Genomic DNA, 12,885 nt, shown 5'->3' on the forward strand with positions numbered 1-12,885 from the left:
TCCAATAGTAAAATCAGTTGATCAGGGTTTAGAATCTATCTGTAAGCAATAAAAGTTAGCAAAAACAATAATAATAAAAAGGGGGTTAAGATAGTTGTGCAGAAAATATAAAAGAGATTGAAATAGAAAATAAAAAGCGGTTGATCCCCAAGTTCTTCCACCATTGAATTCTTCACAGGTTCTCTAAAGATTAATCCTTTCTCAATCCTCCAACAGAGCTAAACCAGATTGAACATGCGCCGATCTAATTCAACTGAAACTCACCAGTAAAACTTGGGTCTACTAGTTTAATCAATACCCACTTTGTTCCATGCGTATACTCCATGGGAATGCTTACCTCCTCTCTCTTGAATCATGCACCCAAGAAATTAATTAGAACAATGCGAACTAACTAAGAAACCAAAGTTTAAGACAAGGAAGACTCTCAATCATGCATTCAAGTACAACCTCTCACAAAAACTAGTTTTCCAGAAGATTAGACAATAAAAACAACTGCTATAGAGAATTAAAAATAGAAACTTTTATTGAACGAAACCTCAGAGCTCAATGGGAAATTACCAAGGAATCAACCAAAAAGGTCTAGCCTTCCATGCGGAGGCAAAACAAAAGAATTACAAAGAAGAAAATAAACTAAGAAAACCCTATGAAGCTCCCTCTTTTCTCCTTGATGCTTGTGTCCTTTTATAGGCTTTTCTGCTCCAAGGATCTTGGGAAAATATTGTAGTTTATATTTTGTTAACCGTTTCCAAGTTTCCATCTTTCCAGAATTCTTGTATTTTGCAGAAGATTTGCTTCCATTTCTGTTTCTGAGATATTGTAGATTTTATTTTCTCTTTCTTCTCCTCAGAATTTGTTTCTTGTTTTGGTTCAAGAAGCAACTTGGACTTTTGCATATTTGGCCCGTTCACAAAGGTAGATGCTTCCTTCAGATAATTTACTTTAAAAACACAAAATTAACAATAATAATAGTTAAGGCTCAAATAAACCCAATTATAAGAATATTAATTAAAACAATGGATTTATTTATTATTATACTCCAATAATCTATGAATAAGGCTAGTGAGTGTGAATAAATATATGCTCATCAACGGGCCTTCTTGAATATTGACAATCGATGGGTGATGACATCCGGGCTCACCCAGGCATGTCAGTCGGCGTCCATGCGAACATGTCGATATTCTTTTTCAGCGCGGCATGCATGATCTCGGCCTCGGCCGCTGCCAAGGCTATTCCTACAGCCGTGCTGTGCTCTTCGTCGAGGAGGGGGACTCTCCTCAGCTCCTCTCTCGCCTCCAGCCTGTCCTCGGTCACCCGGGGATCGAGGTCTACCAACGTCACGGTTGGCTCGATCTTCCTCGGTCAGTCCTTCCTGGGGGAGCGGTCCTTTCGGGAGGACTTTCTCACCCTGAGGGGAGAGGTTTCGTTCCTTAAAGATTCCAACTGGAGGCTCTCGGCGTAGCACTCTCGTGCTTCTTTCTGGTCTATGTGGACCATGAGAATATCCCCTGTCCTTGAAGGGAACTTCATTGCGAGGTGAGGGGTTGATACTATGGCCATCAGCCGGTTGATGGAGGGTCGACCGAGGAGGATGTTGTAGGAGGTTTTGGCGTCGATGACCAGGTATCAGATTTTGATGGTCCTGGTGCTCTTCCCCTCTTCGAAGGCGGTGTACAACTCAATGTAACCCTTGGTACCCACCCTCTCGCCTGAGAATCCTACCACGTGATCGTCATATGGCATCATCTTGTCCTCGGCTATCCTCATGGCCTTGAAAGTTTTCCAGTAGAGCATGTCTACCGAACTTCCCTGGTCCACAAGGGTCTTCCGTATGGTGAATCGATCTATATCGACTGCTATAACCATCGGGTCGTCCTGTTGGCGATAGTCTACGCCTTTAAAGTCCTCGTCCGTGAACGTGATGGGTGGCATCCTCGGTTGGAATGCCACCGCGTTTACCTGGTGTACCGCCCGTAGGTGTCTCTTCCGGGCGTTGTTCGTGCTTCCTCTCCCGGTAAAGCCGCCAGCTATAGTGTTGATAACCTCTCGGTTACCTCTCCTATCGGCCTCGCTGGGGGGATCGTCCCTTCGGAGGGGATCGTCCCTTGCGGGTTGTCGGTCGCCTCTATTATCTCGGTCATTTCGGCCGTGTTTAGGTGACCTCGTCCGCTTGGGTGGATCCGCCCGGCGGGGTGGGTCTCGGCCATTCCTAACGAATCGGCGGAGATGCCCAGCCTGGATAAGTTCCTCGATCTTATCCTTAAGGGCCTGACACTCCTCGGTCGAGTGTCCGGTGTTTTGGTGGTACCAACACTGCTTTCTTCGGTCGGCATTATTTGGGATGGCTACCTTCCTTGGAGGAGGGATCAATTCGGCGTTGAAGGCCTTGTCCAGAATCCTCCCCCTCTCGGTCGTCAGGGGTGTGTATCTTGAGAACCGGATTGACCGGTCTCGGTTGTCTCGGCGTCGGTCATTTCTTTGACTCAGCCGCCCCTGGCGGTCCTTCTCTTTTTTGTTTTTCTCCCCGCCATCCTCGACACGGGCCTGGTCCCGGAATTCTCTTAACTTTTCCAGTTGCATGTACTTAGCAGCTCTCTTTCTCAGCTCATCCAGGCTGTCGGCTGGCTGCATGCACAGGCTGTCGGCTGTCTGCATGCACAGGTTGTCGGCAAAGGGTCCCGGACGCAGGACCGTCAGCATGTGGTGCATGGTAACATTCGTGCTTAGATTCCGGATGCTCATTGCCACCTTACTGAACCTATCAACAAAGTACTCGGCAATTCTCCCTTCTCCTGGCGGATGCCTACCAGGGCGGTGGAGGTTAGGTGGTGTGACCGGCTGGTCGCAAACTGGGTCTCAAACTTTGCCACGAGCGTCGCAAAGCTATCAATGTAGTTGGGTGAGAGCTTGGTGACCCAAGTAAGGGCTGCTCCCTTCAAGGATGTGGGAAATACTCGGCATAACACGACATCATCCGAGGTGTAAAGACTCATATGGGTGGTGTAGGCGTCCATATGCTCGTCCGGGTTGGTCGACCCGTCATACCGGTCTCGGTTGAAACACTTCCACTTCTCAGGCAGTGGGACTTCGATGATGGTGTTGGTAAAGGGATGTCGGCAGGTCGAGTCGGTCGTCAGGGTCGTCCGGGTGGACCTGATTAGGCACGACTCGTCGCCCATCTCGGTCTCTCGGGGAGGGGGTCGGCCTCTCGTCCTCTCCACCACGTCTGGGTTGGGGGGAGAGGTGTAGGACTTGTCGATGACGTTCGTCGGTATGATAGAAGGTCCTCCCTCTCCCAGCTTCTTTTTCATCTCTTCATTCTCCCTATGGAGAACTTGCAGCTCCGGGTCGTTCTTCTGAGCAGCCTCCTCGGTCTTCCTCCTCATCTCGGCCATCTCTCTATGGAGAGACAGCAGCAACATCGTTTGGTCGGCTTCAGTCATTCTCTCCATGCTTCTGGTTGAGACCATCTACTTTTTTCCTTCAGCTAGTTTCCCTCGGTCCCACGGTGAGCGCCAATTGTTTCTACTAGGGAGATGGGACCTAGAGAACTATTGAAGTCTTCTTCTCCTTCCTTCGGTCGGTCAGGTGACTGGGTGATGAGCTGGGATTCTTCTCGTCCTCCTGCTTCTCCTTCGGCACTCGGTCTCGGGTGAACACCGGATGGTGGGGGTACCTACGAAGGCACTCTGACGCTCAAGTCAGTAAAGCGGATGGTCAGCTCTCAGGTAGGTGAACATTAATAAATGACATACCTTACTCCTTGGGATGCGTGCTATTTATATTATTCTAATGGGCCTACCTTGTTGGGCCCGTTTATCGGAGTGGATATTGATTAGGATTGCATTACCTAATTCTTAATGATGAATTAGCTTTACTGATCTTGGTTTGAGCGTTAATGGTAGTAGGGGTCGGCCAAGTTCCCCTGGTATGGGTCGGCCATCGGCCAGATTTCCCTGGTCTCGGTCGTCTCGGCCAAGTCTTCTAAGGTCTCGGCCAGGTAGGCCATCGACCTCATCATCTCAGCCAAATCACTCAAGTCTCGGCCAGGTTCCCCTGGTCTCGATCAGGTAAACTAGGTCTCGGGAAGCCAGGTGGGTCTCGACCTCGCCCATACCGATACAGGAAAGAATCACTTCTTCCCAAAATGGGTCATAATTTCCTCCATAAATAAATACTCAAGTAAAATAATAATAATTAATTTAATAATTGTACTGGTATGGGCCAAACGGTCAATGTCATGACTCGGCTCCCACAATCAGGTCGACCGAACGATCCATGCTCAGGTGTGCCGATCGATACTTTCGGTCCAATTACGCTCAATCAAGGTGAGTAAAGTTAAGCTATCATTAAGAATTAATTAATACAACTCTAAGCACGATCCACCTCATTAATCCGGCTCAACAAGGTAGGTTCATTAAAATAATATAAATAGCGCACATTCCAAGAAACAGGTACGTCATTTATTACTATGCTCTGACAATCGAGTACCGAACCCTCTTTGTTGACTTGAGCATCAGAGTGCATTCTGCAGGTACCCCCATTCGGTATTCTTTAGAAAACCGAGTGATCGAGCAAAAGAGCTTGAAGGAGTAGCGAGAAGTTTAGAAGAGGAAGTTGAAGCATTGACCAACTGCCCGATGGGAAGAAGGAAGACGAAGCTTCTCAATAATTCTCTAGGTCTCATCTCCCTAGCAGGAAAAATAATATTATACTTTTATACAATTAAAGTATTTAAATAATAATAATAATAATTTTATTTAATAACTCTAATAATAACAAGAAAACAACTCAACCAATAATTATGTCTTTATGGATAAATGAGTAAATATCTCATTCATGTTCAAGGATAAGATGTCCTAATACAAATACAATGTGGGGCAATGATTTAACGCTAAGATAACCGTAACTAAAAGTAAAAGAAATATCAATCTTCAAGTATTTTTTATGTCCAAAAATATCAATACTATTTTATAAGATCTTTGAACTAAATAATTTTTTTCCCTTTTCTCTCACGGTCTTTCGATTTCTTGATGATAATTTGGACTTTTGGTTATTGGATTAGTGGACTTTGACTACCTCTCAACTATGTGGATTTGGGTTTATTCTCAACTATTGGATCAGGGCTAACTCTCAGTTGTTAAACCTGGGTTAACTCTTGGCTACTGGGTCCATACCCACTCTCGACTGGGTTGGTGTACCTGCAAGGGGCTCCGATGATCAAGTTAGAATCAATTTGTTTAATTTATCTGAAAAAACACTCTACTTACATGTTAAACAGATCACCTATTTATAGTGCTCATTATTGGGCTTTATTAAAGAAATTGGGTATTTACTTTTCACACCTTGCATTTACTAAGTGTATTTTCAATGTTTTGGGCTTAATCGTTGGGCCTTGATACAATGCTAACTATATTTTATTATTTATTTATATTATTCTAATTTTATTCTTCTTCTAACATGTTTACGGCCTTTTGACCTAGCCAGTACACTAGCCCTTAAACATTGAAGATTTTAAGAATAACGAAATGTCGAGAAGAATTACAATTTTTTTGAATATGAATAACGTGACCATTTCTTCTTTTTAAGGTATCTTTTATATTAAATGTTCTTTGTACGAAAGATCACATCAATTCATGTGCGTAATAATTACTATTACATTGATTTGAAGCGTCTTTTATCCTTAACCATTGGATGCATTTAAATCTAATGGTCAAGATATCGTATCGTTTCGTTTGGAAGAGGTTTTTTATTTCTATAAATAGTTGCTCTTTAATAATGATGGCCCATTGTGTTTGTTCGATTTGTCTTATCTTATCATGACCGAGAAGTATTTCTACAAATTTTAGAAGGTATTATGTCTTCCTCAAGCTCTATTTCGATTCTAGTGGGGATTCAAAATTTTCGAGCGCGAGTGATCAAGCTACCGGGAGAGTGGTTGAAGATATTAATAGGAGCATTCATTCTACTGCTTCATCAACAATTATATAAATCGCAAGGAATAAAGCTTCCATTGGTTTACCTTCAAGTGATGAGTCTCCCGATATTGAAGCTGAAGAACAAGCTAAAAGGGCAGAAGAAAATTGGAGTCTGAGACGAGGTTATGAGTGGGTTGACTATAGAGTCCGAGAATATTTCTCCCAGTATCGTTGGTCTTCAGCCCTAAGTAGTTTTTTGTCAAGTATTTCTATTTATTCTCCTAATGCTACTAAAGATATTATCTCTTTTTGGCGTTGTAGGGCTATTGACAATGTTTGTAATGTCGTGAGAGTGAAACTTGTGATTTTTTTTTTTATGAATGTATTTTTATTGATATTCATGTTTGGTTTCCTCTCGATAAATTCCAAATGGGTGTCTTTCGTCTTTTGAACGTAGCTCCTACTCAATTGCACCCTAACAGTTGGACTTTAATGCAAGCTTTTCACATTGTTTGTAAATTTATTTCTTTAACTCCTACCTCTGAAGTTTGTGTTCCTCTTTATAGGAAGGAACTCTTGTTGAAGCTCCAACGGCTTCATCAAGGACCTAGGACGGTAGACGAATATTTTAAAGATCTAGAAACAACTTTGACTAAGATAAATATGCATGATAGTGAAGAGTCAAAGATCACTAGGTTTGTGAGTGGTTTAAGGAGAGAAATTAAAGATGTTGTAGAATTATATGAATACTCTTCTTTAAAGAAGTTGGTTCACCTAGCCATCAAGGTGGAATCACATATTTTGACGAAAACAACTTTCAAAACTACTCATCATGATGGCTGCTACAAATCTTCAGGGAAAGATAAAAATAACATTTCTTCAAAAACTTCTCCTTCCAATTTTTCAAAAGAAACCACTTCTTCCTATAAAGTTTTTAAAGAAAAACCTTCTATCTCTACCCCTAAGTCACCCACCAAACCTTCAAGCACAAAATGTTTTAAATGTTTAGGGTTTGGGCACACAGCTGCCAATTGTCCAAATAAAAGAACCCCAAAGCTAAAAGAGGAACATCAAGTCCACATTAAAACAAAAACGGAAAGGGAAAATGAAAGACATAAAATGAACAATCCTAAAGACATCAAGTCCACTTGGTTAAGTTAATGGCCAGTGGGGATTTTCCTAAGGTCTTCACTCTTAAATTCCTAAAATCTCAATCTAAGTAAAGTGTCACACCAAAAAATGAACAATCCTAAAATCAACTCATATCAATACCCATACAAACTTTGCCGAATCTATCCATGAATGCCTGTAAGAACTCTCCTTTTTCTTATTTCACGTTAAGGAGGGACATGGATGAAGTGTGGTGTGGTCAACTTGTTGCGTACTGTGTGGTAAACTTTGTTGATAGGACTTTGAAATTTCTCACGGATTTGGAAGGGAGCCCGGTAAACCAACCGAGCGGACCCTCCTGGAGGGAGGTGGGGAAAACCTTACACCATACAACCTTGTTGGTTGTGTACAAGGTCATCTGTGTTTTGAAGACATTTAGGTGTTCGTCTGGGTCGGTGGAACCATCATAGAGTTTGATGGTTAATCCTTTCCACTTGGCGAGAAGTGGTATGTCAATTATCTCATTTGTGAACGGGTGTCCTCTTGGGTCCTCTTCATCATCAGTGGTAGGATTGTTTCTGGAACTTTGGTGAGTTTGATGGGTTTGAAGAGTGTGATGAGTTTGGTGAGTTTGAACGAGTGGATGTGTTTGATGGATCAGATGGGTTTGATGGGTTGGTGGTGCTCAAGATTGTTCTTCCCATTCATCCTGTTGTTGTTGTAAATACTTATTTTGCTCTTTTGAAAGGGACATATATTTCCTCGTGCCGACGCTGATCCTCCTCACTACGTAATTGATCTGTTATGCCCTTTTGTCGTAGTTCCTCCATTTGTGCTTGAAGGACTTATATCATAACTATCTGCTCATCCACCGTATGATTGTTGTTAGCGTTGTTTCTTGTTGACACCATTGTTGTTTGCTGCTATTTGCTGCTAGAAATTGAGTAATACCTCGATCACATGGTGGGCACCAATTGTACTTGTATAGGCTGATGAGCCCACATAGTACCTGTGACTGGATATACAATTATTGACGTGTCGGTGATCTCCAAATTCCTTTAAGCCTCCTTCTTTCAATATTGATGTTCGGTTGGCCAAGGATACTTGTGATTGCACTCTGACGCTCAAGTCAGTGCTATGATTTAGGTATATTTTAGTAGGATGTAAAAAACGTACCTTGCTCCTTCATAAAAGGTTCTATTTATAGTACTTGGTTTATGGGTTTTGACCTTTATGGGTTGACTATCAGTTGTTAATTGACATACATAGTGGTTCCTTAATATCAAGGAAGTATATCTTTTAGTTAATTCGTTGTTCCCGTATATTTTGGGATATTCGTTGACTCATTCAGGCTCCGTTTGTTTCTGGGAGTGGAAAAACGCTAAAATCGAGAATTCTTTTGCACTCAAAACTTTCTTATCAAATGTGTAAAGAAAGATGTATATATATATATATTTAATTAATTAATATAATTTACTGGTTTACCCATTTATTTTAAATTAAAATTATTATTATTTTTATTTAAAACAGAATATAATTTAAATATAAAAATATAATTAAAATTATAAAATAAAATAACATAATTAATCATATTATATATATAATAAATTATAAATATAAATAATAATAATAAAATATTTAAAAAAAATAAAAAATAAGTTTATATAATAATTATATTAATTACAAAAGACTAAAGATAAATATTTATATAAAAATAATTCTTTATCAAATATTTATAATTATAAATATTTAAATAATATTTTAATTAAAAATAATTATAATTTATAAATAAATAAATCAAATTAATTTATAAATAATATTTTAATATAAAAATAAATTTATAAATTTATATTTTTATCAATTAAAAAAATATAATTTTAATCATATCCATCACATCACTCATAAATTTTCATTAATTTTTTCTATACTTTTTACTCTATTAATCTTAATTCAAACACTATAACTTTCTTGTACATTTTTCATAAAATCATTTAAAATTTATTTCCACATTTCCACTTTCTAATCCAAGTTAATTGTAACTTATTTATTACAATTTTTTTTTTATCGGATTAGTAACCCAGACTGATGTGTCTGGTACCACATTTACAAAATTTATTTTTTTGTAAGGAAAGAGATTTTAGATTAGTAATCATACCTTTATTTTGTTTGAAATTTATCTTTTTATTCATCTTCAACGTCCAAGTCCAACACAAATAGGATTGATTAAAGTTATATATTGTAGTGAAGAAACTAAAATAATTTTGAAGTATAAAAAATGTTTTAAAATATAAGAAGTCACGCGAAGGTGAGGGTCTAGCCTGGTCGGGAGCGGACGAGTGGATTCTCTCACGCGACTTTCATCGAACACCTATCCATCTCTGACAACGTGTCCACCTCCCAAGAATCCACGCACCCATCCAAACCCAACCTCCTTTCTCTTGTGCCCATCACTTTCTTCTACTTCACCATCTTCTCCTTCTTTCCCCATAATCAGTAATCCCCATGAATCGTGTAGCATTGCCCAAATCAATTGCCCACCGTTGCAGAGGCATTCACCACACCACGTGGAAGAGGTTCGGTAACCGTTGCGAAACCCAGGTCCAAAGTATCGGGCCCTTGGGTTCTCTTCTCAAGTCCCGTTCCGTTATACGGTTCCGCGGGCCTGACACCCTCAAGTTCCTACAGGGCCTCCTTACCAACGATTTACGGAGGTTGGGTGAGCTTATCGGCGACAAAACCGAAAACTTGCCCACGCCGAACGTGCCTGCTACGTCGGTTCCTCCTATTTATGCTGCTCTATTGACTCCTCAAGGGAGATTCCTCTTCGACCTCTTCCTCTATAGGCCTCCCACGTGCGAGACCAAGCTCGACGACACCGGCACTGCTCCTGAGTCCCACTCCGATAAACCCTTTCGTTTGTTTGCTGACGTGGATGCTTCCGTGTTGGATGAATTGTTGCAAACCTTCAACAAGTGAGTTTACTTTTTTCTTTCTTTTAGTTTGGTTTATTTGTTCTGTTCTGTATCATTGATTCTTTTCGTGCCATTACTTTGATTTGGACTTACTTTCTCAACTTCACCTCTGTGCGTGACTATCGATTACTTGTTTAGAAACATACATGACACTTTCATGGCAAGAGAGAGAGAGAGAGTTACTTCACTTCCCATAAGCAATCAGTTTTTGGCTCTTGGCAATTCATTTTTATTAGTAGTTTCGCAATTACCAATTGGAAAGATAATTATATATCGTTGGCCTTAAAAAGGTTATAGTATCTACCATGATTTCTAATTGATTCACAGAATATAAGTTTTAAGATCAAAAGTAAATAGAAATCAAACTCTTTATTATTAATTAGGTGAATTTGTAAGAGGAGCAAGTACAAGTAGAAGGATATAGAAACTGTTCTTGTGGTAACCTTTAACGATTCTTCCAAACATACTAAGGAGCATTGAAAATCTTTGTGTTTTCCATATATAAAATAAATGTCCTGTTTTTGTTTCCATAACTAGTGCCCTAGCATTTGTCTTAAAGCTGTAGCTGGTAGAAACTGAATGGTATAGAACTGATAGGCTCAAATAACATCAGGGAAAAGAAACAGTGAAATGAACTGACCAGATACATCCCAACAATCTTATTCACCAATATCAGAAAGAACACATGGGATGTTAAGGTGAGTTCCCGAGCACCCTAGATCTCTCCTTACAAACCTCACAGTTAATTGGTAACCGCCTAACCTCCTCTCAACTGTTCTGTCCCTCTTTTCTGTCGGGACCTGTTACGTAATTCCCATCTCTACTTCTCTATTTTTGCCTCAACACATACCCTTTTATTGCAACCATTTGTCGCGGTTATGTTAAACTGCATATGCATGCTATAAAGTCTGATGAACTAGCTTTTCAGCCTGTGCACAAAGTAGATCGTTTGGCTTGCCTTGGCATCTTGTTTTGAAGTGATCAGAGCAAGTCAGTTCATGCTTTGGTTGTGGTTTTTGGTTGCAGTTGATCTTCTTCCTACACTTATTGATTTATTGGTTCTTATTTCGGAGCAGAAACCTTATCATTTTAGTGCTGCAGATACCGGTTGTGTTACATTGCACATGCATGCTATAAAGTGTGGTTACGTTACACTCAATATGCATGCGATACAGTCTGATGAACTAGCTTTTTAGCCTGTGTGTGCACATAGTAGATCGTTTGACTTGCCTTGGCATTTTGTTTTGGACGTGATTAGAGCAATCCAGTTCATGCTTTGGTTGTGGTTTTGGGTTGCAGTTGATCTTATTCCTTGTTGATTTATTGGTTCTTATTTCTGAGCAGAAACCTTAACATTTTAGTGCTGCAGATACCGGTTGAGGTCAAAGGTCGAGATTGATGATGTTTCAAGTGATTTCTCATGCTGGCAGCGTTATGGTGCTGGCCTTCCCGAGAAGTCTTCACAAGGAGAAGAACCAGAAGCAGCCTCTGTTGGCTGGGGTGCTGGTGTGGATAGTACTGCAATGTCATCTTCGCATGGGAGTGATAGTGGGTGGCAATGGTTCAAGGACCCCAGATTGACCTCTCTTGGTTTCAGAGGGATCTTCCCATCGAATATAACTCGTTAGTTAGCTATTCCTTCGCTGCTAGTAACAAAATGTGTTTATTTATCATTCAATCTTTTGTACTATTGTGACAAATCTCCATATCTTTAGTCTCTAAGAGTCCCCATCATGTCTACCTGTTTCAGCACCTCTGATTGAGGTTGACAAAGAGACCGATGAACAGAATTTCCTTATGTGGAGAATAGAGAAGGGAGTAGCAGAAGGATCAACTGAGATTCCAAAAGGTGTGTTTGTTTCCTTGTGAAAACTCATCCTCAGTGAATTCATTTGATAAGTTGTGTCTCAAGTATGTTGTGATCATGTCCAGGTGAGGCAGTACCGCTTGAGTATAATCTTGCAGGCCTTAATGCAATTAGCTTTGAGAAAGGTTGCTATGTCGGCCAAGAACTCATTGCTCGTACACATCACAGGGGGGTGATTCGGAAGCGGATAGTTCCTCTAAGGTTTCTGGACAACGATGGGAAAGGTAATCCTACAACGAGTATATGGCTTCTTTAGCATATTATAATAATGATGTACTCTTAGCCATTCCTTTTCTGCTATTCCAGAGTTAGTAAGCAAAGTTATTCCAGGCTCAGAAGTAATAAACACAGCATCCGGCAAAAAGGCTGGTACAGTGACTACTGCCCTAGGATGTCGTGGTCTGGGGCTCTTGCGATTAGAGGAAGCTTTAAAAGGGTCCAGTGCCTTGTCCATTCAGGGACAAGAGGATGTGAAGGTTGTCGCTGGTAGACCAGATTGGTGGCCTTCTGAATGGCTTCAAGATCATGGACAGCACGCTGCTTTTGCCTAGGATGCCCAATGTCGTTCAAAGCGCAAGTATTTACGAATAATTTATGAATGGGGGCGTTAATGTAATCCTAATGCTCCCTGTGGGTGAGTAGTTAGTAAAAAAAAGGTAACGATAACGACGGAACTTTTTTGTGAATTTTCTTGCGGAATGAGTTTCATTTTAGTAATGATTGCATGCTACTTTTCTCTTCATATAACCTTAAAATAGAACAATTTTGTGTTTGCCTAATTATTAGGAAGGAACATTCTATAATACAAACCTTAACATAAAACAATACGTAACAAAACACAGCTCATTAGTGCGTTTAGGTATTAACTAGTAATTATGCGGCAGAAAAGCTATAGAACATTAATTTATTTATTTTGGGGGAGGGGATATCCTTACAGAGCGATAAGTGGATGATGCAATTTAAAAAAAGGATATATAAAAGAAAGAGCCTGTGGAAAACAAAAATCCCGTCGAGTGCATGA

General features: G+C 40.3%; 2 protein-coding genes across 2 annotated transcripts; one reads left to right on the forward strand and one right to left on the reverse strand.

The window, feature by feature from the left end:
* Positions 1–1,623: 1,623 nt before the first annotated feature.
* LOC137809928 (uncharacterized) lies at positions 1,624–2,706 on the reverse strand. Its single transcript, XM_068610988.1, has one exon. The coding sequence runs from the start codon at positions 2,704–2,706 to the stop codon at positions 1,624–1,626; it is 1,083 nt and encodes a 360-aa protein (XP_068467089.1).
* A 6,582-nt stretch (positions 2,707–9,288) lies between these two features.
* On the forward strand, positions 9,289–12,581 carry LOC137810513 (putative transferase At4g12130, mitochondrial). The gene is made up of 5 exons (XM_068611843.1): positions 9,289–9,997; positions 11,367–11,620; positions 11,748–11,846; positions 11,930–12,088; positions 12,171–12,581. Exons 1-5 carry the CDS (start codon positions 9,528–9,530, stop codon positions 12,413–12,415), a joined length of 1,227 nt encoding a protein of 408 aa, XP_068467944.1. The 5' UTR covers positions 9,289–9,527; the 3' UTR covers positions 12,416–12,581.
* Positions 12,582–12,885: the final 304 nt, after the last annotated feature.

Source organism: Phaseolus vulgaris, chromosome 2, assembly GCF_000499845.2.
Source record: "Phaseolus vulgaris cultivar G19833 chromosome 2, P. vulgaris v2.0, whole genome shotgun sequence".
In the NCBI taxonomy this organism is placed as follows: Eukaryota; Viridiplantae; Streptophyta; class Magnoliopsida; order Fabales; family Fabaceae; genus Phaseolus; species Phaseolus vulgaris.